The 27,641-nt window shown below is 38.4% G+C and overlaps 1 protein-coding gene across 1 annotated transcript in view; it reads right to left on the reverse strand.

Moving 5' to 3' along the window:
- gab3 (GRB2 associated binding protein 3) overlaps nucleotides 1-27,641 on the reverse strand; it is a 52,093-nt gene extending 24,452 nt beyond the window's left edge. Inside the window, exons 1-2 of the mRNA XM_036580330.1 lie at nucleotides 27,390-27,641; nucleotides 2,322-2,625 (exon numbers count right to left, since the gene is read on the reverse strand). Of these exons, the coding sequence (XP_036436223.1) occupies nucleotides 2,322-2,625; nucleotides 27,390-27,461 (376 nt within the window). The 5' untranslated portion in view covers nucleotides 27,462-27,641. The remainder of the gene's footprint in view (nucleotides 1-2,321; nucleotides 2,626-27,389) is intronic.

Raw genomic sequence — 27,641 nt, forward strand, 5'->3', positions numbered from 1 at the left:
TGGTATGCAGAGCTGCGCCACACGCCGCTCCCTCGCTGCCAAAGGGGCGTTAAGTGTTGTTATCCAGTGTCGTTGTTCGGTTTAAGGTGTGTGTTGCACGTCAGGCTGTGGGTTTAAGTGTCTACAGTGAAGCAAAGTTGAACAGCTAGACGTGACCTTCCTCACTAACAGGCTGTTTTGTGTCTTTTCTGCTGGTGTTAATAAAGAATACTCTGCATAGCAGAAATCAAGGCCTCTCCTGTGTCTTTTTAGCCAAGACACTATAATATTTTAATATTGCGAGTGGCTGCTATTGACGTTTCTCTGTGTGTATATATATATATATATATATATATATATATATATATATATATATATATATATATATATATATATGTGTGTCTACTAGCATTATTTTATAGTATCAAATCGGTGCTACAGATGTTGGTAAACTATATTAACAATTAGCAGCTGCATACGAGACCCTTATGAAGCTGCTGCCGTATAAAATGCTGGTGAATTTGTTTTGCGCGATGAACACGGCGGCAGTGCTTTGGCAGCAGGATTGTTCCTGTCATGCCAATAAAGCTTATTTGAATATGAATTTGAATGTGAGAGTGAGAGGACTGCGTGTTATGGAGGAAGAGAAGAGGAGAGAGGTGGAGGAATGAGAGAGAGAGAGAGAGAGAGAGAGAGAGAGAGAGAGAGAGATGAAGGATGGACTAGAATGTTAACACAGGAGCTCGACTGAACCAGAATGAACTGGCACAGAACAGACATAATGGCTAATCCCTCTCTCTTTCTCCCTCTCTCTCTCTCTCTCTCTCTCTCTCTCTCTCTCTCTCTCTCTCTCTCTCTCTTTCTCTCTGTCTCTCCCTCTCTCTTGCTCTCTTTCTCTCTTTCTCTCTGTCTCTCTCTCTCTCGCTCTCTTTCTCCCTCTCTCTTTCTCTCTCTCTCTCTCTCTCGCTCTCTTTCTCCCTCTCTCTTCTCTCTCTCTCTCTCTCTCTCTCTCTCTCGCTCTCTTTCTCCCTCTCTCTTTCTCTCCCTTTCTCCCTCTCTCTCTCTCTCTCTCGCTCTCTTTCTCCCTCTCTCTTTCTCTCCCTTTCTCCCTCTCCCTCTCTCTCTCTCTCTCTCTCTCTCTCTCTCTCTCTCTCTCTCTCTGAGTGGGATTGAGATGTTGTGTTTTCCTGCTAACTGCTGTGTCTCCAAGGCCGCTAAACATGCTTTGTTTAACCCTTTATCTGCTCTTCTGTGTTAGTCACATGATTTCTCAGTGCTTTTCCTGATTAAGGGAAACAATAATAAGCTTTTACAGATCCGAACTGCCCTCTGATCGGACTCACGCGCTCAGACGGAAAGAACCTCAGTACATCGGGTCATAAAGGAGGCCTTGGGCCTCTTTTATACAGTGATAGGAAACTCACAGAAAGCTCTGATTGTATATAATGAAGTGTTTCTCTCTGGCCATCCTGGATTTGCTCCTCTGGCGGCAGAGTTTAATGCCCTTTTCTTAATGCTTATAAGTAGATCGCCAGCCAGACGCTCGGTTCCATAGGCTTCATGGTGTTTTTGCATGTAGTTTCAATTAGTATCATGTAAACTGCACAACTCGACTGAAATAGTCTGATTTTCATTGAGGGTAAATTTGCTTAAATCGGACTATCAAAACGGACGGTTCTTTACTGGATTTCAGTGAAGAAAAAAGGTTCTATATAGAACCATGAATACTCAAAGAACCCTTTGCATTATTAATCATGCAAAGTATTCTTGGTTCTTTTGTGATTATAGGGTTCCTTGCATTGTAAAATGGTTCCTGAGATTGATGGAGGAGATTGGATGTGCTGTAGATGTTTCTATATAGAACCTTTTTGAAAAGGGTCAGGACAAAAACCTTTTCGTCAATCTTGTCATAATAAAAGGACCCTTTTTTGGTGCTAGATAGAACCCTTTTCAAAAAGATTCTACATAGAATCATCTACAGCATGTTCTCCATCAATCTAAGGAACCATTTTATGATGCAAAGAACCCTTTAATCTTTCAAAGAGTTTTTAGAGTGTTCAAGGTTTGATATAGAACCATTTTCTTTACTAAAGAACCTTTGAAGAACCATCACACATGCATATTACCTGTGCTGTTGTGATGGCATTTGTACAGGTAAAGGTGTTACGTGTGCTGTTTTGATGGCATTTGTACAGGTAAAGGTGTTACGTGTGCTGTTTTGATGGCATTTGTACAGGTAAAGGTGTTACGTGTGCTGTTTTGATGGCATTTGTACAGGTAAAGGTATGATGTGTGCTGTTTTGATGGCATTTGTGCAGGTACAGGTGTTTTACCAGTCCTACCTGTGCTGTCGTTCAGGGCTGAGAACGTGCAGATTTGGCCGATGTTCCGCACCCACAGGTTCATTTCCTCTGCCGTTTTGGCGAGCAGGTAGAAGACGCGACTGGCCGTTTTGACCACGAACAGGTGCTGGTTGGGCAGGTGTCGTTTAAAGGGCCACACCTCCGTCTGCACGGTCACCTCACATTCCTGCAGGTCAATGGTCCTGATGGGCTTCCGCGAGCTTTTGCTGCGGAAATATTCCAAAACATCCGGATCCCCGCTCATCCGGCCCCTTCTCAGGACAAACCAGCGCTTCCGCCATGACTGGGGGGCGAGAGAACGTTTAAAATTAGCAGGTCAATTAACTTGATTTGTTTATTTTTAATGTTAAACTTTGCTTTTATTTGAATATTTCAACTTTTTGGCTGTCAAAACTCTTTTGCTACACAACCAGATGAGGTGTTGTTCAGGCGACACATGCAAACCTTCCCAATAACAGTATAGAATTATGCTCAATTCTAATAGTGGCTTAATAACATGGCAAAACATCTAGACCTGATAAAAAAGTGTGGACGAATGTTATGTAGATTTAAGGATTCATGAGGGCAGTCAGGAATGTTAGAAATGGCCATAATCAGTTCTTGATATCGGCCGATACCCTGAGTTCAGGCATCAGTAGAGATTAAGGTGCATATAGTCACTGAATTATTCATGTAGTTGGTGTTATGACCATATTAGGACGTCCTGGTCTGAGCTGTTTATCTCTATGTGAAAATGAATGGCGTTTTCATGCCTCTGAGTCTTGCTGTAACCAGCAATGTTCCACAGCTGATCTGCTTTGCTGTAAGAACATTTATTTTTACTGAAATCCTTCATCAGCATCTACATATAGAAACCTTTTGTAACCCTAGTAACAGAGAGAGAGAGAGAGAGAGAGAGAGAGAGAGAAGTTATGAACATCGACTATAGTCTATATATTGTACTCTTTCTCCTATTGCTCTCTCTCTTTCTATCAGCCTCTGTATTCTCTCTCTGTCTCTCTCACTCTCTCTCTCTCTCTCTCTCTCTCTATCTCTCTATCTCTCTATGGTAACTTTACAGGAGAAGGAAAAAACATACTTTACTTTCAATGTAAGTCAATGGAACCAGATTTTTTTCCAAGTCCTTTTGGGTCGTTTATTTTAGTCCATTTATCATGAAATTTGCAGACAATATAAAGAAAAACAGACGTTTTCAAATTATGTCAAAAACTGAAAAACGTCAAAAATGATACGAGGTTACGAGATACGAGGTTTTCTTCCAACAACAGTGATATATATATATATATATATATATATATATATATATATATATATATATATATGGATATGATATATATGATATCAATATATCCCTTTTTCTTTCTTTCTTCCTTTCTTCCTACTCTTTGTCATTCTGTAACCTACTTTTCTCTCTCTCTCTCTCTCTCTCTCTCTCTCTTTCTCTTTCTCTCTCACTCTCACTTTCTCTCATTTTCTCTCCCTCTCTCTCTCACTTTCACTCTCTTTCATTTTCTCTCCCTCTCTCCCTCTCTCACTCTCACTCTCTCTCATTCTCTCTCTCTCTCATTTTCTCTCTCTCTCAGTCTCTCTCACTCTCTCTCTTGCTCTCTTATCCCTCTCTTTTTTTCTTTCTTATCTGCTCTTCATCGTTGTTTTATTTTTTCTTTTCTGTCAGGGTCAATCTGCACTTAACACACACACACACACACACACACACACACACACACACACACACACACACACACACAAACGGGGGGGGGAGATAGAGAGAGAGAGAGAGAGAGAGAGAGAGAGGAAACAGACTGTGGGACTGAACCGCTGATGTTGAAGAGTCTCTAACGGTCATTTATGCAGTAGGAAGTGTGTGTGTGTGTGTGTGTGTGTGTGTGTGTGTGTGTGTGTGTACTTTTCCCTGTTTGTACTGGTTCACTTTGCCTACACGCTCTCACAGTATTAGACTCACATTCTAAACTGACTTTCCTGAATTAATCATTATTAAAATTAAATGATCTTTATTGATACAGTGGAGGGAGCAGAACCGGCGCTCGTTCATCAGAGCGCAGAACGATGTACGACCGACTCCGCGTCCAACTCAAGAAACTGTCAAACGACAATGCAACATGCGATTATTTCAGTGCACATTATGGCTCAGCTATGGTGCGTGAAAACAAGCGCCGGTGTGCGAGTACCTCATTTACATATCTGTCCTCATTTACATCTAATTTACATGTAGCACAGCCTATTTCACGCAAATGTTTAGACAGTGAGCCAATAAAACAAACGTATTCAGCACCTCATGAGCCAATGGTGGTCACTGTAGGTGGAGTTTGGGGTGGAGCAGAGAGTGCAGTGCACCTCCTACTGGCCAGAGCATGAATAGCTTAATTGTATTAAAATAATAAAAAGAGCCTTTTTTTGCACATAAAGTGATGCAATTTTGTGGTGTGATTATTTTCATAAGTAACTGGCTGCTAATATTACAGTATATGAGCTTCTACTGTACAAGCTGAGCAATGTTTATATATTATTATTGATTTTACTGATGTTACTCATATTTTACAAATATTATATAATATATACATTTTAAAATAAACGTATTTAAAGTATTTTTGGTTAATATGGTAAAATATTCTGAAATACAGTGTAGCGTGTGGAGTGTATTTCAATACGGGCTGCAGTGCATTTGAAATATATACATTTAACATATTTCAGTGATACAATCTGTGAAATGTAGGTGACAAATTGATGCAGGGGTCTCAAGGGGGACTCTGTGTCCTGATAAGGGGGCAGGATGTTCTTTCTGTGCTATAAAAGCAGAAGTGTCAACTGTTCTAGCCTGTTTCCTCTAACTGTACGCAGGTTTATTCATCATCCTGTACATCATGAACTCAGACGCTGATGTGGTTTAGCTTTACAGTAAACAGATGCTGGTCTTAAAGTGGCCCAAAGTATAAAGCACACACTTATCCTTCAAGGGTTCTTTAGTAACGGCCTTTTAGAACCATGAATTAATGCTTAAATGGTTCTTTGCATGATGAAATGGTTCTTCAGATTGATGGAGAATGTGTTGTATTTGATTCTGTATAGCACCAAAAAGGGTTCTGCTATTGTTACGATGTCAAGCTTGTAACAATAGAAGAACCATTTGTGGTGCTACATAGAACCATGTACAACACATTCTCCATCAATCTAAGGGTCATGTAACATTGCAAAGAATCCTTCCCTTTAAGCATGCAAATGTTTTTGAGTGTTCTTGGTTCTATAAAAGCACTGTCTTTACTAAAGAACCCTTGAAGAACCATCTTTTTTTTTAAGAGCGATACAGCACCAAAAGTGCTTGACTTCGTAACAATAGCAGAACGCTTTTAGGTGTCATATAGACCAATTTTCAAAGAAGTGCTATCTAGAACCATATACAACATGCAATGAACCATTTAAGCATGCAAATGGTTCTATATAGATATAAAACCATTGCCTTTACAAAAGAACCCCTGAAGAACCAACCTTTTTAACAGCATTTAGTACCAAAAAAGGGTACTTCTGTTCTTACAAGCTTGTTAGAATGTCAAGATTGTAAAAATAGCAGAACCCTTTTTGGTGCTATATAGAACTATTTTCAAAAAGCTTCTACATAGAACCCTTTGCATGCATAAATGGTTCATTGCATGGTCGTTTTTGAAAAAGGTTCTGTATAGAACCATATACAACACATTCTCCATCAATCTGAATAACCGTTTCACCATGCCAAGAACCATTTATGCATGCAAAAGGTTCTATGTAGAACATTTTTAAAAATGGTTCTATATGGCACTAAAAAGGGTTCTTCATTTGTTACAAGCTTGACGTCATAACAACAGCAGAACCCTATTTGGTGCTATCCATATACAACACTCTCCATCAATCTAAAGAACCATTTCACCATGCAAAGAACCTCTAAGGCATGCAAGGCATATAGATATAGAACCATTTCCCTTACAAAAGAAACCTTGAAGAACCAACTTTTTGAGTTGAGAGTGTGTAGCACCAAAAATGGTACTTCTGCTCTTACACACTGGACTTTGTAACAATAGCAGAACCCGTTTTGGTACTATATAGAACCTTTTTCAAAAAGGGTCTATATAGAACCACATACAACACATTCTCAATCAACCTGAATAACCATTTCACCATGCAAAGGGTTCTATGTAGAACCTTTTTGAGAATGGTTCTATATAGCACCAAAAAGGTTCTTCTATTGTTACAAGCTTAACATCATAACAGTAGCAGAACCCTATTTGGTGCTGTATAGAACCATAAACAACACTCTCCATCAATGTAAAGAACTATTTCATCATGCAAAGAACCATTTAAGCATGCAAAGGGTTCTTTGAGTGTTCATGGTTCTATCTAGAACAGTAGTCTTTACTAAAGAACTCATTAACATCTTTTAAATGTGTAGTATAAAGATGAATCTACAGTATATAAAGAGCCAGACTGGTCAGTAACTACACTGATACAGTAATAAACAGAGTAATAAACACAGTAATAAACACTGCATGTATAAATATCAGTAAGTGAGTTGATTGAACGCAGCTCAGCGTCTTTGCAGCTGCAGCTGAGGCTGTTTCAGCTTTGGCACCATTTCAGGCTGTTTTATAATCACACAGCCTTCACTGCGATACAAGGTCAGAAAAAGAGCTGCAGCACATATTTCTGACTTTTCTCTCACAGCAGCAGCAAATCCGGCACAGTGACTGAGCTCCTTCACCAACAGACTCAAATAATCTATTATTAATCATTTATTACAATCAGTTTGTTTATTAACATCTGTTAAGTGCCGTATTAATTGATTAATGATGCGTTTGAATTAATCTATTAGCCGTGTATGTAAGTGGTGTGCAGACGGCTGATTATGCATGTTTTTTATTTACATGCTTTAAATTGTAATTCACTAAAACGTTAAATCAGCCGCTGTTTGAAATGAAACTCCTCAAAATTAGTAAAATCTTCACTTCATTTAATTTTCAACGTATTTATTTTATGATTCATAGTCTGTACCAAATAACCGTCAGCAGCTACTGAAGAGTTTAGAGTAATATACTGAAAAAATCAGAGTAGATATCAAACAATTTATAAATCTTAAAAAAATTAATTACAGTTAGTAAATAATTCATTGTAGTTACTTCATAATTCATGGTGGTTACTGAACGATTCATAGCAGTTATTGAACAATTTAAAGCAGTTACTAATTAATTAATAGTGGTTACTAAATAATTCTTAGTAGTTACAGAATAACTCTTAATAGTTATTGAAAAATTCATAGTAGTTACTGAACAATTTGTAGCAGTTATTGAATAACTCTGGGAGTTATTGAATAATTTATAGTAGTTACCGAACAATTCATAGTGATTACTGAATAACTCTCAGTAGTTATTCAACAATTTATAGCAGTTACTGACTAATTCATAGTGATTACTGAATAATTCAAAGTAGTTAGTGAACAATTCATCACAGTGCTGAACAATTCATAGTGATTACTGAATAACTCTCAGTAGTTATTCAACAATTTATAGCAGTTACTAAATAATTCATAGCAGTTACTGAGTAATTTATAGTGGTTACTGAATAATTCAAAGTAGTTACTGAATAATTCATAGTAGTTACTGAATAATTCATAGCAGTTACTGAATATTTCAAAGTAGTTACTGAATAATTCAAAGTAGTTACTGAATAATTCATAGTAGTTACTGAATAATTCAAAGTAGTTACTGAATAATTCATAGCAGTTGCTGAATATTTCAAAGTAGTTACTGAATAATTCAAAGTAGTTACTGAATAATTCAAAGTAGTTACTGAATAATTCATAGCAGTTACTGAGTAATTTATAGTGGTTACTGAATAATTCAAAGTAGTCACTGAATAATTCATAGTAGTTAATGAATAATTCAAAGTGGTTACTGAATAATTCAAAGTAGTTACTGAATAATTCTTAGCAGTTACTGAGTAATTTATAGTGGTTACTGAATAATTCAAAGTAGTTACTGAATAATTCAAAGTAGTTCCTGAATAATTCATAGTAGTTACTGAATAATTCTTAGCAGTTACTGAGTAATTTATAGTGGTTACTGAATAATTCAAAGTAGTTACTGAATAATTCATAGCAGTTACTGAATATTTCAAAGTAGTTACTGAATAATTCAAAGTAGTTACTGAATAATTCAAAGTAGTTACTGAATAATTCATAGTAGTTACTGAATAATTCAAAGTAGTTACTGAATAATTCATAGTAGTTACTGAATAATTCAAAGTAGTTACTGAATAATTCATAGTGGTTACTGAATAATTCATAGCAGTTACTGAATATTTCAAAGTAGTTACTGAATAATTCTCTTAGTAGTTATCAAACAATTTATAGCAATTACTGAATAATTCGTAGTGGTTACTGAATAATTCAAAGTAGTTACTGAATAATTCATAGTGAGTTACTGAATAATTCATAGTAGTTACTGAATAATTCATAGTGTTACTGAATAATTCAAAGTAGTTACTGAATAATTCATAGTAGTTACTGAATAATTCATAGCAGTTACTGAATAATTTCAAAGTAGTTACTGAATAATTCAAAGTAGTTACTGAATAATTCATAGTAGTTACTGAATAATTCATAGCAGTTACTGAATATTTCAAAGTAGTTACTGAATAATTCAAAGTAGTTACTGAATAATTCATAGCAGTTACTGAATAATTCAAAGTAGTTACTGAATAATTCAAAGTAGTTACTGAATAATTCATAGTAGTTACTGAATAATTCTTAGCAGTTACTGAGTAATTTATAGTGGTTACTGAATAATTCAAAGTAGTTACTGAATAATTCAAAGTGGTTACTGAATAATTCAAAGTAGTTTCTGAATAATTCTATAGCAGTTACTGAGTAATTCAAAGTGGTTACTGAATAATTCAAAGTGGTTACTGAATAATTCAAAGTGGTTACTGAATAATTCAAAGTAGTTACTGAATAATTCAAAGTAGTTACTGAATAATTCATAGTGGTTACTGAATAATTCATAGTGGTTACTGAATAATTCAAAGTGGTTACTGAATAATTCAAAGTAGTTACTGAATAACTCTCAGTAGTTATTGAAAACCTCTTAGTAGTTATTGAACAATTCATAGCGGTTACTGAACAACTGTAGTGGTTACTGATTAATTCATAGTGGTTACTGATTAATTGTTAGTAGTCACTGAACATTAAACTGTAAGATCAATGTCCAGATAAGACAGCGAGGGGTTAAGTGCTCTTTTAAGGACCGAATAACTGTTAGACTTTATAGAATGGCTGAGTACTGATGATGCTGATGAAGAGCTGCGCCGACACAGTGAGGATTTCAACCTTGTTTATTAAGTGATTGAGGTCAGGGGAACTGGTCCTACACACAATGTGCTCTGGGGAATTCGCTATGCTAACCACCCTGAGGTCGCTCTGGTCACGCTACGTTACTGAGGCTGACCTGTTTCTACCTCTGACCTTCAACAGAGATGAGTTTTCTTCTCCCTGCGGCCAGAAAAGGCATTCTGTCTGCGTCTGTGTTACTGAGAGAGCGGAACCACTTGTTCTTTTCCCAGCATTCTTCACAAACAGGAAGTCTGACACAGACCTCTGTGTGTGTGTGTGTGTGTGTGTGTGTGTATGTGTGTGTGTGTATGTAGGGTTATGTGTGCACGTATTTTTGTTCATGTATATCTTCCTGAGAAAAACAGACCATCCTTCATCTCCATTTTATTTCCAGTTTACACGGCCATTAAGAACAAGTTCATCATTTTTCAGGAGATAATCTCTGAGATTAGATATTAAATAATCCACTTGCATAAGGAAGAAGAAAGTTCAAAGAAAACGAGTGAAAAGCGAGAATTCGAAACTGAGCTACAGAGAAAATGAGACTCCTAACAACCACCTGGAAGACACCTGCCACCAACAGATGGTTGCAAAAGTGTTGCTAGGTGTTTGCTTTGCTGTGGTATCCCAGGTGGTTGCTGGGGTGTTGGTACATCATTGCAATGGCATACCAGGTGATTGCTAGGGTGATACTCTGTGGTTGGTATGATATTCCAGCTGGTTCCTAGGGGGTTATAAATGGTTGTCACGGTATTCCGGGTGCTTTCTAAAGTTTTACTAGGTGGTTGCTATGGTATTCCAGGTGGTTTCCTAGCAGTTGTCATGGTATTCCAGGGTGGTTGCTAAAGTGTTGATAGGTGGTTGCTATGGTATCCCAAGTGGTTGCAAGGGGGAGTGCTACGCCATTGCTAGGGTGATACTATTCCTAGCGTATTTATAAGAAGTTGCTAAGGTATCTCAGATGGTTGCTGAAGTGTTGATAGGTGGTTACTATGGTATTCCAGGTGGTTGCTAAGGTGTTGTTACGTCATTGCAGTGGCACACCAGATGATTGCTAGGGTGATACTCTGTGGTTGCTATGATATTCGAGCTGGTTCCTAGGGCGTTTCTAAGCAGTTGTCATGGTATTCCAGGTGGTTGCTAAAGAGTTGCTAGGTGCTTGATATGGTATCCCAGGTGGTTGCTAGGGGGAGTGCTACGTCATTGCAATGGCATACTGGATAATTGCTAAGGTGATACTATGTGGTTGCTATGATATTCCAGCTGGTTCCTAGGGCGTTTCTAAGCAGTTGTCATGGTATTCCAGGTGGTTGCTAAAGAGTTGCTGGGTGGTTGCTATGGTATCCCAGGTGGTTGCTAGGGGGAGTGCTATGTCATTGCAATGGCATACTGGATAATTGCTAAGGTGATACTATGTGGTTGCTATGATATTCCAGCTGGTTCTTAGGGTGTTTCTAAGCAGTTGTCATGGTATTCTGGGTGGTTGCTATGGAGTATCCAGGTGGTTGCTAGGGAGAGTGTTTTGTCATTGCAATGGCATACTGGGTGATTGCTAAGGTGATACTATGTCGTTGCTATGATATTCCAGCTGGTTCTTAGGGTGTTTCTAAGCAATTGTCGTGGTATTCCAGGTGGTTGCTATGGTGTATCCAGGTGGTTGCTAGGGGGAGTGCTATGTCATTACAATGGCATACTGGGTGATTGCTACGGTGATACTACATCCTTGCTATGATATTCCAGCTAGTTCTTAGGGTGTTTCTAAGCAGCTGTCATGGTATTCCAGGTGGTTGCTAAGGTGTTGCTTATTCATTGCTATGGTGTTCCCAGTGGTTGACAGGGTGTTCCTAGGTGGTTGTTATGATATCCCAGGTGTTTGCCAGGGTGTTACAAATGTATTTATGTTATGATGAGGGGTGTACAAAAGTTCCACCACTCACGCTCATGGAAAACATTTCCTAAATTGCTTTGCCAAAAATCAAAAAGCTATATCCAAAACCTGCCATTCCTAATCAGACTGAAGATTCCAGAGTTGGATCAGTGTCAATATCTGTGTTTGATTTGAACGATCAACCAACTTCCAAGACTGAACTTTGGAGGTGTGTCTGCAGATTCTTTGAGGAACTGAAAGTGAGTCTCCTGAAAAGAATGGAAGCTGGAATAAAGGGAAAGAGTGACTCACTGAAGACTCACACAGCTAACAGAATCCATGACTGTTGTCCTCTCATTCAAATACAGCTTTAAAATAGCAAGTTCAACTGATGGCCCACTTGATAAAAGTTATTTCAGTTACTGCAAAGCCGTGAATTTGTTTATCAGTGAAGTACATCAAAACTTGTTAATGAAGCATCATTTACAAGCCAAACACAGCCGTAATATCAGTAATGCAGCAGATCACGCTGGACAGACGCTTATGGGAGAACTATGGAGAAATCAATGAGCAGCAAACTAACAAAAGCAGCAGCTGCTATAGGGAAAAGCATAAATGTGGCACTTTTTACACACATTTTAGTGAACAATTTCTATGTATTTGTTTAGTTTAACATGTTGGAAAAAAATAAAACATAAAATATAAAAAGTGCCATAACTTTTGTACAGGTCATGTTTATTTTTTTTTAATTCCCCACAATACGTTAAACCTACACTATGTAAGTTTTGGGGATTTGGGAAAATGTGTAATTACACGTGTGGAAGGACATTTTGTAGCATGGGTTGTGCTTCGCCCCTTAACTGAAGGGATGAATCAGTAGAGACCCGTATTTGTGTGTTTTAGAGTGAAGTTTGTATTTTTACATTTTATCCATAAATTTTAAAAACCTGCAGTAGCTGCACTGTTTACGGTTTCATTGAAGTGAGCCAAATCGCCTCCCTCGCCCCCTGCTGGTCGCTTTGGGGGTTGAATATAGTAAAAAAAGTGTAATGATGTCCCACGCTTTGAACATCAACTGTTACATCTCCTATTTGGAGTGTATTTGTATGTGTGGCTGTGGGCACGACGCAATTGGTTATCGCACCAGCATCACCAATCTGATTGGACGCCACTCGACTCATTTGCGTAAAGTTAGTCCCGAAGGAGAGAGAGCAGAGAAATCAGGGCGAGCATCAAAGGTTTGATCTGTCGGTTATATATTTTTGAGGGTATATTTTCTCTTGTCATGTCACGTCACACTCTGTTTGACGTAAACTGTCAAAGAAATTTAATTTTTAAAAATCTGATAATTTTGCAAGATTATAAATATGCTGCTTAAAATTTTAACGCCCCAACTTAAAACACCCTCCCCCACCCCTGCCTTTAGATTCAGCAAAGTAAATACAGTATAGACAAGTGTGTGAAGGTGCATTGTGTTTGTGTGTGTGTGTGTGTGAAGGTGCATTGTGTGTGTGTGTGTGTGTGTGTGTGTGTGAAGGTGCATTGTGTTTGTGTGTGTGTGTGTGTGTGAAGGTGCATTGTGTGTGTGTGTGTGTGATTGTGTGTGTGTGTGTTGGGTTAGAGATGGTTCCTCAGTTCAGTTCAGTGCAGCATTAAGGGGAAGTGTGAACATGACCCAGCCGCTCAGGCCATTACTCACCACTCTTCAAGTGATAATTTCAAATGTACACAGCTTCCCCCATCAGCCAATCAGATACGGCGGATTCACTGGCATGTGGAGTTGGTCAGTAATCTCTAATAGACGTGTTTAAGAGGTTTCTGAAGGCCACCGCAATACAATCTACACATTCCAAAACCCAACCTAAAATACACAAACTAGAGTCAGAGTCTGATCTACAGTAACACAAGCTAGAGTTAGAGTCCAAGTTCAGTCTACAGTAACACAAGCTGGATTTAGATTCAAAGTCCAATCTACAATAACACGAACTAGAGTTAGAGTCAAAGTTCAGTCTACAGTAACACAAGCTGGAATTAGATTCAAAGTCCAGTCTAAAATAACACAAACTACAGCTAGAGTCAGAGTCTGATCTACAATAACAAAAGCTAGAGTTAGAGTCAAAGTCCAATCTACAACAAACACAAGCCAGAGTTAGAGTCAAAGTCCAATCTACAATGACATAAGCTAGAGTTAGAGTCAGAGTCTAATCTACAATAACACAAGCTAGATTTAGAGTCAAAGTCCAAACTACAACAAACACAAGCCAGAGTTAGAGTCAGAGTCTGATCTACAACGACACAAGCTAGAGTTAGAGTCAGAGTCTAATCTACAATAACACAAACTAGATTTAGAGTCTACAATCTACACGCTGGACGCGCCACATCGGGCCGCTGAAAAAGGCTAGGCTAGTAACGTTAGCTGAGGTAACAGCATCTGTCTGTTTACCTAAAAGACTGGCTGCCTTTCTCTGTGTCTGTTTTAAGCTGCATGTGATCCACTGTGGCTCTCTGTGGTCTGTGGCCTTCACTCTGCACGACACGCTGCCTTCTGTAAACATGGGCTCAAGTAGGTTAGCATAGCTACATTTCAGTGGTACAGGCTTTGGTTACTTGTTAGCTGCATTAGCCTAATGTGCTAAAGCTAATGAAGCAGACAGGTCGTAGCTGATTAGCTACATTTGGGGTAAAGGGGGGGGTTGCGGGTTGGGGTTTGATTTAGCGCTTTAAAACCCTCCAATAAACCAGCCCAGTAAAGAACTGAGTGTCTGTTTATGAATCATTTTCTCAGTTCAGCTTCTTTAGATCCGTTTAATGTACTTTATCTTATTATATTACATTATATAATTATTATATAACATAGATAGAGAATATTTTTATCTATCTATCTATCTATCTATCTGCCTCTCTGTCTGTCTGTCTATTTGTCTGTCTGTCTGTCTGTCTGTCTGTCTATCTACCTATATCTTTATTTTCTTTCTTTCTTTCTTTCTTTCTTTTCTTTCTTTCTTTCTTTCTTTCTTTCTTTCTTTCTTTCTTTCTTGTTTCCTTCCTTCTTTTTCTTTTTATCTTTCTTTTTCTTTCCTTCTTTCTTACTTTCTTTCTTTGTTTCTTTCTTTTCCTTGCTTCTGTTTTTCTTTTTGTAGTTTTCTTTCTTTCTTTCTTTCTTTCTTTCTTTCTTTCTTTCTTTCTTTTTTCCTTGCTCTTATTTTCTTTTTATTTGTTTCTTTTCATCCCTTCTTTCATTACATTTTCTTTCTTTCTTTCTTTCTTTCTTTCTTTCTTTCTTTCTTTCTTATGTTTCCTTCCTTCTTTTTCTTTTTATCTTTCTTTTTCTTTCCTTCTTTCTTACTTTCTTTCTTTGTTTCTTTCTTTTCCTTGCTTCTGTTTTTCTTTTTGTAGTTTTCTTTCTTTCTTTCTTTCTTTCTTTCTTTCTTTCTTTCTTTCTTTCTTTTTTCCTTGCTCCTCTTTTCTTTTCATTTGTTTCTTTTCATCCCTTCTTTCATTACATTTTCTTTCTTTCTTTCTTTCTTTCTTTCTTTCTTTCTTTCTTTCTTTTTTCCTTGCTCTTATTTTCTTTTTATTTGTTTCTTTTCATCCCTTCTTTCATTACATTTTCTTTCTTTCTTTCTTTCTTTCTTTCTTTCTTTCTTTCTTATGTTTCCTTCCTTCTTCTTCTTTATCTTTCTTTTTCTTTCCTTCTTTCTTACTTTCTTTCTTTTCCTTGCTTCTGTTTTTCTTTTTGTAGTTTTCTTTCTTTCTTTCTTTCTTTCTTTCTTTCTTTCTTTCTTTCTTTCTTTCTTTTTTCCTTGCTCCTCTTTTCTTTTCATTTGTTTCTTTTCATCCCTTCTTTCATCACATTTTCTTTCTTTCTTTCTTTCTTTCTTTCTTTCTTTCTTTCTTTCTTTCTTTTTTACTTGCTCCTTTTTTCTTTTCATTTTTTTCTTTTCATCCCTTCTTTCATTACATTTTCTTTCTTTCTTTCTTTCTTTCTTACTTTCTTTCTTTATTTTTCACTTTTCATCCTTTACTTTTATGTTTCTTCATTAATAACATATGATTCATATAATAACACAAGCTAATCAATGTAGCTAGCGACTTGCTATCATTTGCTGAGTGAACTGTTTCTCCTGCAGGTAAAGTCTGTTTTCACCAGGTGTGACGTTGTGATGTGATGAAGCGACTCGGCTGTGTCTGAGTAGAGAAACACTAAACTGTGCAGCGCTGCAGCTCAGTAATGTTGAAGTTTCTCAGCTCTGCACCGTCCTGGACGCCATTATTTAGTTCAGCTAACGTGCCTAAAGTGTGATGAGCACACAGATTACTTCACCCTCGTCTCTGAGGCTTATTTAGTATTCAAATTCAGGGAAATGACTTCTAGTACTTCCTCATTTAAAGAAAACAGAGACTGACGGACACAAACGCGACACACTCGGCTCAGGAAGCCCAGCAGCATCTGGAGACGCGAACATCTCCAACATTACCATTTACAGTGCTAATTTAATTAGCGTCAGGATTTCTCACGAGCGTCACTCAGATGAGACGAACTGAAATGAGTCACGCTTCTGCATTTCAGCACTTCCACTCTGCACAGCGCGGATCCACATGTCCAATTACAGTCAAGCAACCACGACCAAACAGAGAGCAGAGGCCCCATTTACAAATATAGACATACAAACAAAGTGGGCGTGGCCTAAATCAGAAATGAGTGTGCATTGCTGGAAGTGGGTGTATGTACTAACCACATCTGATGGAAGATAAACCACGAAGTGCTAATGTTAATTACGTAATTACTTACGTAAGGAATCTGATCTACAATAACACAAACTAGAGTTAGAGTCAGAGTCCAATCTACAATAAGACAAACTAGAGTTAGAGTCAAAGTCCAATCTACAATAACACAAACTAGAGTTAGAGTCAGAGTCCAATCTACAACGACACAAACTAGAGTTAGAGTCAGAGTCCAATCTACAATGACACAAACTAGAGTTAGAGTCAGAGTCCAATCTACAGTAGCATAAACTAGAGTTAGAGTCAGAGTCCAATCTACAATAACACAAACTAGAGTTAGAGTCAAAGTCCAATCTACAATAACACAAACTAGAGTTAGTGTCAAAGTCCAATCTACAGTAGCATAAACTAGAGTTAGAGTCAGAGTCCAATCTACAATAACACAAATTAGAGTTAGAGTCAAAGTCCAATCTACAGTAGCATAAACTAGAGTTAGAGTCAGAGTCCAATCTACAATAACACAAGCTAGAGTTACTGTCAAAGTCCAATCTACAATAACACAAGCTAGAGTTAAAGTCCAATCTACAATGACACAAGCTAGAGTTAAAGACCAATCTTCAATAAGACAAACTGGATTTAGAGTCAAAGTCCAATCTACAATAACACAAACTAGAGTTAGAGTCAAAGTCCAATCTAAAATAACACAAACTAGAGTTAGAGTCAGAGTCCAATCTACAATAACACAAGCTAGAGTTAAAGTCCAATCTATGATAACACAAACTGGATTTAGAGTCAAAGTCCAATGTACAATAACACAAACTAGCGATAGAGTCAAAGTTCAATCTAAAATAACACAAGCTAGAGTTAGAGTCAGAGTCCAATCTCCAATTACAAAAACTAGAGTTACAGTTAGAGTCCAATCTACAACAACACATGGTTCTATATAGAACCATAAACACAGATGCCAAATGCTGCAAAAATGCATTTGCTTTAATGGTTCTTTGCATGGTGAAGTGGTTCTTGAGATTCACTTAGAATGTGTTGTGTATGGTTCTAAATAGAACCATTTGGAAAGAGTTCTATATAGCACCGAAAAGGTAGAACCTTTATAGAAGATAGAAGAACCTTTTTTTTTCGAACTATATAGTACCAAATAAATTCTTTGTCAACCTGAAGAACCATTTCACCATGCAAAGAACCAATAAAGCATGCAAATGGTTCTTTGAGTGTTCATGGTTGTATATAAAACTGTGGTCTTAACTAAAGAACCTCTGAAGAGCCATCTTTTTAAGAGCCAAAGTCCAATCTAGATATAAACAAACTAAGGATAGAATCAAAGTCCAATCTTGAGTTCAGAAAGTAGATCTAGGGGTTAAGACCAATCTAGAACCACATACGCTGAAGTGGAAAATCCTGGACTGTGCAGTGCTGTGATCCTCCAGGAGTCCAGAGCTCTTTTACTCCGATAGGCCTCATCGGTTATTGTTGGTTAATCTCAATGTTCGATTGGCTGGTTTGTTTTAATCAATTTAATTAATTAATATAGTTAGAAAAGTTGTATAATCTTATCCTGTGATCATATGACTCTAGTGTTGTTGTTTATCTGGTGTGGTCCAGATGAGGGTGGGTTCCCCTTTTGAGTCTTGGTTCCTCTCAGTGTTTCTTCCTCTTAGGGAGTTTTTTCTCACCAGCGTCGCCGTTGGTGATGCTCATGGGGGCTCGGCCCCGGAATTTTCTGCAACGCTGCTTTGTGAGAACGCCTGTTGTAAAAAGCGCTATATGAATAAGTTTGACTTTGACTTTGACTCTAGTCTAGTCAGGCTTTGATTCCAGCTCTAGTTCAGGACTGTCCAGCTCTGTGATTAGCCTAAAACAGCTTAAGGCTGTCTTGGTGGTAACAGCATAAGGCTAAAGCTGACCAGCATGAATCAGATCAACTACACATACTTTAAAAACACACACTGCTAAAGGAGGGGGCGGCCAGACAGACGCGGTATTTAGGATTTGTTGTGTGGGAAGCTCCACTGATTACATCATTCAGTACAAAACTAGACTTTAATCCTGTCTGGAAAAACAGCCACACACACACACACACACACACACACACACACACAGACACACACATGTATTATACACCGATCAGGCATAACATTATGACCTTGTTTCTATGCTCATTGTCCATTTTATCAGCTCCACTTACTATATAGGTGCACTTTGTAGTTCTACAGTTACAGACTGTAGTCCATCTGTTTCTCTGATACTTTGTTAGCCCCCTTTTACCCTGTTCTTCAGTGGTCAGGACCCCCATGGACCCTTTTTAAACACCTCAGTGTCAATGCTGGACTGAGAATAGTCCACCTACCAAAAATATCCAGCCAACAGCGTCCTGTGGGCAGCATCCTGCGACCACTGATGAAGGACTAGAGGATGACCAACACACACTGTGCAGCAGCAGATGAGCTATCGTCTCTGACTTTACATCTACAAGGTGGACTGACAAGGTAGGAGTGTCTAATAGAGTGGACAGTGAGTGGACAGTGAGTGGACACTGTTTAAAAACTCCATTTACATATATATATATATATATATATATATATATATATATATATGTAGTATGTATTATATATGTATGAATGTATGTATCTATATGTCTATATATTTGTATATTTCACTGTTGTCAGGACAAATCCTAGTATCTCCATTTTTGTATTTTTTTGTCGTTTTTTGGGTTTTGACATGATTTGGAAAGACCAGTTGTCTTTTACATTTTCTGTGAATTTTATGATGAATGGACCAAAAGAAATGACACAAAATGACATGGAAAAAATTCTGGTTCCATTGACTTACATTAAAAGTAAAGAAGGTTTTTTCCTTCTCCTGTAAAGTTACCATTTTGGAGATACAAGGTTTTGTTCTGACAACAGCGAGTGTTATGTACGTTCATGTACACGTGTGTGAGTGTGTGTATATATATACATATATATATATATATATATATATAGATATGTATATATATATATATATATATATTTATATATTTATATAAGTGTATATATATATATATATATATATATATATAAAAACACTAACTTTTATAACACTAACTTCAATTTAAAAACGAAACATGGAGCTTTTGTAAAACTTTACAAAGTCAGTATTTTGTTGGTTCTGTAGTTTTGAACTGTTTTCCTCTCGTTTTTGCACAAAAAACATCTACAGAACGAAAGCCATAAACATGCACACACTCTGCCGTAACGTCTAGTCATCTCTCAGACAGCTCATTTTGGCCTGCCTGGTCTTCTGGTGTCATAACTCACTTCTGCCCGTTTGGTCACTTCCAACCGCCTGGCACTCAGTACTTCCCATGTTTTGCAACACACCCAAATTTCACAGAAACACACGTACACACACTCTCACACACACACTCTCACACACACTCTCACACACACACACAGGTCCACACTTTCAACATATATCTTATGAAGGGTGGGCCACCCCTGCCTTCCTTTTTTCACAACAAAACAGCAAACGTCTCACCCCTCCACCCACAGCACAGACTGGGGTTAGCGTGCATTAGCCTGTGATGTGTTTACATCAGCAGCTTTTGTGATACGTACATGCAGCATAGTTTAAACAGCACATACTAACAAAACAGTCACGAATTTCACTTTTATCTCAAACAGGACCTTCACAAAACATAAACAAACAAGTCTGGAATATGCAGCAGCTGGTGAACATGGTTCTACAGTAGAAGCAATGGTTCAGTTGACTCTCCATGTAATATTGTTCTGTATGTTTTTCTTTGCTTTTGCTTTGTTTTGATAACCATTATGACGTCCAGCAAGATCATCAGATGACCTTACAGAGATACTAATACCACTAATAATAGCAGCTTTAATAATAATAGCTTTTTCGTCCAGTAAAGTTGAGGGTTGTTTAAAATTAGTTTATTAATAGGTCATAAATGTGTTAAAACATCATTAATAAGCAGGGGAAATGTGAACGGTTCTATATGAGGAATATGATGTGAGGCAGCTGACAGTTCTGACGCAGAAGGCAATGTAAGACATCCTGCAACAAGATCTGAGCTTTAGCAGTGTAGATGAATGTGGGCTCACTATTTGGCGAGCAGCTGCGCACTGTTGCTATTTTAATTCATGTGTTATGGTTATTAGTGTGCGGTGCACCAGTTTAACTTGTTCCTCAGGTATGCGCTCTGTCATTATCTTTATACACAACAGATAAGCACCGGTAAAGTGACATACAGTACAAACCACACTAGCGTTAGCTTGTTTAGCTGAGTGTCGAGGAAGTTTCAGTCGAGTTTCAAATGAAACTGAAAACTCAGCAGACCCTCCATCACCTCCCACTGCCTAGTCAGCTTCATCTGAAGTAGTCCAAGTTGTTCTCTAGGCAGGGAACATAAAGGAAAAGGCGGTCTTTTGGGGTTAGCGTTAGCCTAACATGGACATCAGAGCGCTTCTGGTTCCTCTTGTAGCACCTGAAGAGCCGCCTGACTAGGTCAGACGATGCAGCGGTCTCGGAAAGAGCTGTGGAGCAGCTGCTACTGAAGCATGAATGACTGTAATATTTTCCAAATTCCACCAGTGTCTGACGGTTCAGGTTAGGGGGGGGTGGGTTGGGCAGTGACGATAGGGCTGAAAGATTAATCGTTTTTATATCGAAATTGCAATTTAAGAAACTGCAATTTTTAAATCGCAAGAGCTGCAATTTTTTACAAAAATTATATCCTGCATAATCAGAATGTCTCAAGTTTTTAAGAGGGGAAATTTTGCGTAATAACACAAACTGCCTGCAGATCAATTAGACTCTCTCACTTAACTCTCTCACTCCTGCTGTCTCTCGATCACAGTTTCGAAACACTGTCTCTGTTTAGTCAAAACAACTGCTAGACCTATAGTCTTGCTTTCACAACGTTTTGTCCCAATACAGTAGAAAAGCTACAGAGAGCAGATCACTACACTCACAAGTGCAAACAGAAGCTCTTCCCCCCTCACGAAACCACACAGGCCGTGTGTCGCCTGGAGAGCAGGAGGATAAACTTTACCTTCACACACAACAGCGACAATAACAGCCACACCAACTGCAGCAGCGGAGAAATAACTAAACCTAATGACAGATTTACATTCGGTCCAGCCAACAGAGCAGAGTTCAGCTCAGAGACCCCAACATGCTGACACATTAACACCGTCACACAGGTGTCCTTAAATGAGAAGGCCCAGGTTACGAGGACGAGAAAGATAAAATAAAAGGAAGAAACAAGACGAGATGAATGAAAAAACACAGATGATAAACAGTTTCTAGATCCACACGACTAAGTTCGGTAACAGCACAGCAGCAAAACAGAACTCAGAATAAAAACACGCCACAGGAACGATCTCTCGAACGTGGCCTTTACACTCGGAGTCACAAACACGACTACAGAAATTAGAACTAAAGTTAGGACTTAATATAGAAATGCACATAATCTAACCAGACCTTAGATTAAATCTCGAACTAGAAACACACGAAACTAGAGCTAGAGTCAAACTGCTGTCTAGAAACACACACACATAAGAGCTGGAGTCAGAACTCAGCCTACAAATAGGCCTAAAGTTGAATCCTAATCTAGAAATACACAGGATATACAAACTAGAGCTTCAATTAAAACCAAATCTTAAGGCCAATGTGCCATCTAGAAATGTGCAATACTAAAGCTAGAACCAAGGCGCAATCTGGAAATGTGCAATGCTAGAGCTAGAGCCAAGGCATAATCTAGAAATGTGCAATATTAGAGCCAGAGCCAAAGTGCAGTCTAGAAATGTGCAATATTAGAGCCAGAGCCAAAGTGCTATCTAGGTGTGTGCAATACAAGAGCTAGAGCCAAAAGCACAATCTAGATATGTGCAATAATTGAGCTAGAGCCAAAGCACAATTGAAAAATGTGCAATGCTAAAGCTAGAGCCAAATTGCAAGCTAGAAATATGCAATACTAGAGCTAAAGCCAAAGAGCAATCTAGAAATGTCCAGTAATAGAGCTAGAACCAAGCCCAGTATAGAAATGTGCAATACTAAAGACAGAACCAAAGCACAGTCTAGATACGTGCAGTACTAGAGCACTACGTTGTGAGTATGTGGGAAATCAGAGCAGGGAAACCCCCTGCAGTGAGGTCACATGTTTGCATTGTAAATATCCTGTTTTAAGCAGGTCTTCCTCAACTGCATAACAACATGCACTCTTAAAACGATGGATCTTCTCCTGTAGTAAAGAAAATATTTCTATATAGCACCATGAACACTTCAAGAACCCTTTACTCATGAATAGGAGTCTTTGCGTGATCATGTTTCTGTACAGAACCATCTTATTTATTACAGAATCCCTGAAGAACCATTATTTATGAGTATGAGTAAAGGCACTAAAAGGGTTCTTCAATTGTTGACTATAGCAGAACCCTTTTTTGCTATATAGAACCCTTTTCAAAAAAACCTCCACAGCACATCCTCCATCGGTCTGAAGAACCCTTTCACGATGCAAAGAACCCTTTAATCATGCAAAAGGTTCTTTGAGTGTTCATGGTTCCATATATATTATTTTCTTAACTAAAGAACGCTTGAAGTAATCTGACCTTCAGTTTGGAGTATTTTGGTCTCTCCTTGTTCAGAGAGAGGAACCTGGTCTTGTATGAGTGGAAATAACTGCCCGGCGGTGTTACCAAGATGTACAGCCTTTTCTACAAGGACTCTGAATGGTTAGCTAGTGGAGAGCAGTGTTCAGTCCCAGCGCAGGGAAGAATTTTGTTGCTGTTCAATAAAAAACAAGTATCTCCAAATTGTTAACTTTCCATTAGAGGGCAAAAACTTTCTTAGCTTCTAATGCAAAATTCAACTTTGGACCTTTTTTAAACCCCTTAAAATCTTAAGCTTATTACATACTAAGGCTTATTGTACAGTAACTACAGGGACTTCAGTGCAAACTGGCTGAGCTATTCTTAGGTTATAGAAGTGTGTAATAACACTTTGGGCCCACCGGTGGGTCCTGGGTGTTAAAGGGTAATTGATCATGAAGGTTTCACACCATGTAAAGCGCAGCTTTAGTGTTCAAATGATGTAGAAGAAAATTGAGATACTTGTTTTTATTTGGAAAGAGCAAATTTCCAAAGTCTAATTATGTCACATGATAAAATATATCATCGTGGTCCCCCGTCGTACATTAGGGGTCAAAAAGTGACCATTTAAAATTGTACAGCAATGCAACAACAGCTAATTGGTGAGGTATGAGAGCTTGTTAGCCGCACTAGCCTAGCATCTCCAGTTCACAGACTGAAGAAGCAAACTCGGCTGATCGACTACAGTAGCGTGCAAAAGTCTTAGGCAGCTGCAACAACTTGCTGGAAAACCCAAAGAAACCACTGTGTTACTATTGGTACCTGACGGTTTGGACTTCTTTGATTGGTTGATATCACAACATGAAGGATCCATATGGTTTAACAGGTGACCAATGGCTGATTCTTAATGAATTTGATGGCTTCCCAGTGGGGCCTAAAGCTGTTCTACAGAAAACTGGTAGAAACCATTGAGCCAATTCCCATTGGAAAGCAAAATTATTGGATTTTAATTGTTTCTAATGATCCTAATATATTAGGGCTCACTTTATATGGATCGTCCACTATAGATTATCTACAGATGTTCAAATTGTTAATAAACTATCTGTTTAAACTCTAAACAGTGGAGGGGTTAGGGTTAGTATTCGGACCAGGGTGAGGGTTGGGTTTAGGTTTCGGGTTGAGGTTAAGGTTAGGATTAGGATTAGAGCAGGTTAAGAGTTAAAGACAATGATTAGACATTTAGTTGAATGTAACTTAAAAGTAAATTAAGTATCTACAAATGATCTAAAGTGGACTATCCAAATAATATCGTAACCCCTTAGAATGAACTGTGTCGTGCCTTCAACTCAAACAGAGACTACGCGTTAACCTCAGGTCAGTTTTGCCGTCACTCTTTGTTATGATCGCTATGCTGGTGGTTGAGAAACACCTACAACACATACCTCGAAGCACAAACACTGTTTCATTCCAAAACTGCACATGATGAAAACATGGCTTCAGCCCAAAACATCACAAGACCAGGAAGACATTAGCTTCAGCTACGTATTTCACACCAATTCAACACCAACAAACACCATGTCAGGCCACGCTGATCATATGAAAGCTTTTTACTGCTGGCCACGTGTCTAATGCTGAGACTGCAGTATGAATATTACTTGTTTGAAGTATCTGTGCTGAGTGAAATGATCTTAGTGTTTTTGCTTTAAACAACCCAATTTATCAGCCGGTTAATGGCTGATATAAACAAAGTCATTCAGATTGGTTTGATGTGAAATGGTTCATTTGTAGAAAAACATACAGACAGGTTTCCTTACAGTGGTGGTGATGGGAACCAGACGTCCTGATGTCTACAATGCAAACATGGCCAGTTTATTTACACATGCTTTTTGTTTTTTTATATGTTTATATTTATGTACATTAATGATGGTAAAACAGTGATCAATCTGAAAAAACATGGGTTTAAGAAGTTTTCTGTGGGGACTATTTTGCCTCACAACACCCTGCATATTATGTATCCTTCCACCATGAATGGATTTCAAGGCCAAAATCTTCTCGAAACTATCGTAAAACAGTGTCTCAGACATCAGGCAGTGAATTCATAACCATTTCATGTAGTAACTTTCTGTGACTGAATGATCTTGTTGACACATTAACACTATACTTAAGCAGAAATTTGGAAAAATCGGTGGAGTCCCCCTGTAAGACGTCTACTGCGTCAGAAACCACATCAGAAAGTCGACTAGAGCTACAGAACAACTCCACACGGTCTGAGGCGAGTATGTGGTGAATCAGGCCGTTAGCGCCATGCTAACTGGTGAGGTATGAGCTTCCCTTGCGTGTTAGCCACATTAGCCTAGCAGCTCCAGTACACAGACTGAAGAAGCGAACTTGGCTGGCCAACTACAGTAGTGTGCAAAAGTCTTAGGCAGCTGTAACAACAGTGTTTCTGTTGGTTCCTGGTGATTCTGTAATGTTATTGGGCTTTTTTAATGGGTTGATATCACAGTGTAAATGATCCTAGTGATTTACCAGGTGACCTAAATGCATTTAATCGTTTCCTAATGGGATCTAAAGGTGTTCTACAGGAAACTAGTGGTCTCTATTGGACACTATTAGGCCAATTCCCAAAGCAAAGGCCGTTAGGTTTTAATCCAATGTTCCTTTTTCAGCAGGGAGCTGTGTAAAACTCTGAGTTTATCTGAGCAGTAGGTAAAAAACACTGTATATAACATTAGAATAGCTACAAATAAACATAAATACAGTACAAAGTAACACATTTTAGCTTCTGTATAAAAAAATAATGATATGTTTTTTGAAACCATAGCAAAACGTCCTGTGATTCTTCACAATTTCTACATAATTAAATGGTTTAAATGTAAACAGAGTCGTTCAGAGTGGTTTGGTGTGAAACGCTCCGTTCTAGATAAACAAACAGAATCAGAACTGTTCACAGTGGTGGTGATAGGAACCAGACGTCCACCTCTAAAAGCTCCTCACAGAAAATTACTACATGAAATGGTTATGAATTCACTGCCTGATGACTGAGACACTGTTTATGGTAGTTTATGACTGTTTGAGCCCCTTTTTGGTGCTGAATAGAACCAGTGCAACACATTCTCCATCAATCTGAAGAACCGTTTCACCATGCAGAGAACCATTTTAGCATGCAAATGGTTCTTTGAGTGTCCATGGTTCCAAACAGAATCATTGTCTTTATTAAAGAGCTTATTTTATAAGAGTGGCTGCACTATAATACAGAGATCTATAAGTTCCTCATTAATGCAGATCTGTTTTGTAACAGTTCATTCCTATTTTATATGTATGTGGGAGGTTAAAGGGGAACTTTAGCCTACAAATTCCTGTGTAGTTAAATAGTTCAGATGTAAACAAAGCTGTGGTTTCGTGTGAAACGCTCTGTTCTAGATAAACTTACCGAGTCAGAACTGTTCACAGTGGTGGTGATAGGAACCAGACGTCCACCTCTAAAAGCTCCCTCACAGAAAGTTACTACATGAAATGGTTATGAATTCACTGCCTGATGACTGAGACACTGTTTTATGATAGTTTTGGCCTAAAACTCCATTCATGGTGGAGGGATACATAATATGCAGGGTGATGTGAGGCAAAATAGTCCCCTTAACTTATTATTTCAGATTTTCCACAATATTCCCATCATCAGCATTTAATATAAATACTCTTAGGATAGTAAATAAATTGTCTATATTTGTGTTGTAGTCATGGCGATGCCTGGTTCCTATCACCAGCACTCTGAATGACTTTGTTTACATCTCATGAAATTTTCTACATTACGCAGAATTTCTCCGTTAACGCAGGATAAACTGGGCACTAAATGGGCTTCTTCGAGGAGAGATTTGGAAACAGTTAAACTGTATATTTATGCATTTATTCTAACATTATTTTTAAAACAAGTGACCAGTTACTGCCCAGATAAACAGCTTTTCTTTTGTCGTTTTCCTGAATAAGACGGTACCGTAGCTTTGAGGAAAGAGAACAATTGTGCGGCCGCTTTAAGATCCAAGATATCATTTCATTTTTGCGCACAGCAGTTTCAAGTGCATGAACATCAGGTCGTACGAAAGCAGCAGCTCCAGGCAGCCGAGCGCCTGAGGGAAAGCGCTTTATCAGTGACCGTAAAGGCTGGTCAGGTTGATTGAGGCTGACAGCACATTTAAATTCAGTGCAGCTATAAAGGCTTCCAGTGTTTGTTCAGACCCAACGGCAGGATGGGGACGTTTTCAGAGGACAGTGAGCCTGATGGCTTATACAGCTCCATACTGCAACACCTGCTAGTCTCATACTCTCTCTCTCTCCCTCTCTCACCCACACTCAGCCCAGCAAACTCAACGCACTGTTTCCCTTCAGTGTGACAGTGAAGGACATACACATTATTAGTGTTATTTTACTATCACAACATTCAACTGCCTTTACATCATCAATGTCCAGTCTTTTCTACTCACATATCTCTTCAGCTTCTTCTCTGGCGGGGATTTGACCAGCCATCCGGTACAGACCACGTCCCCTGCACTCATCTCTGCAGCTGAGCGAGTGCAGACTGAATACTGAGAGGATCCTGCGTGTGAAACCTCCAGCGTAGAGGAGGAACTAAGCAGAGAGAGAGAGGAGGGGGGGGAGAGAGGGAGGAGGTAAAGAGAGATAGAGTTCTAGAGAAGAGGGAGGAATGGGAGAGTTTACACTTGTAAGTGAATCTG

The sequence above is a fragment of the Colossoma macropomum genome, unplaced genomic scaffold (assembly GCF_904425465.1).
Source record: "Colossoma macropomum unplaced genomic scaffold, Colossoma_macropomum, whole genome shotgun sequence".
Taxonomy (NCBI): Eukaryota; Metazoa; Chordata; class Actinopteri; order Characiformes; family Serrasalmidae; genus Colossoma; species Colossoma macropomum.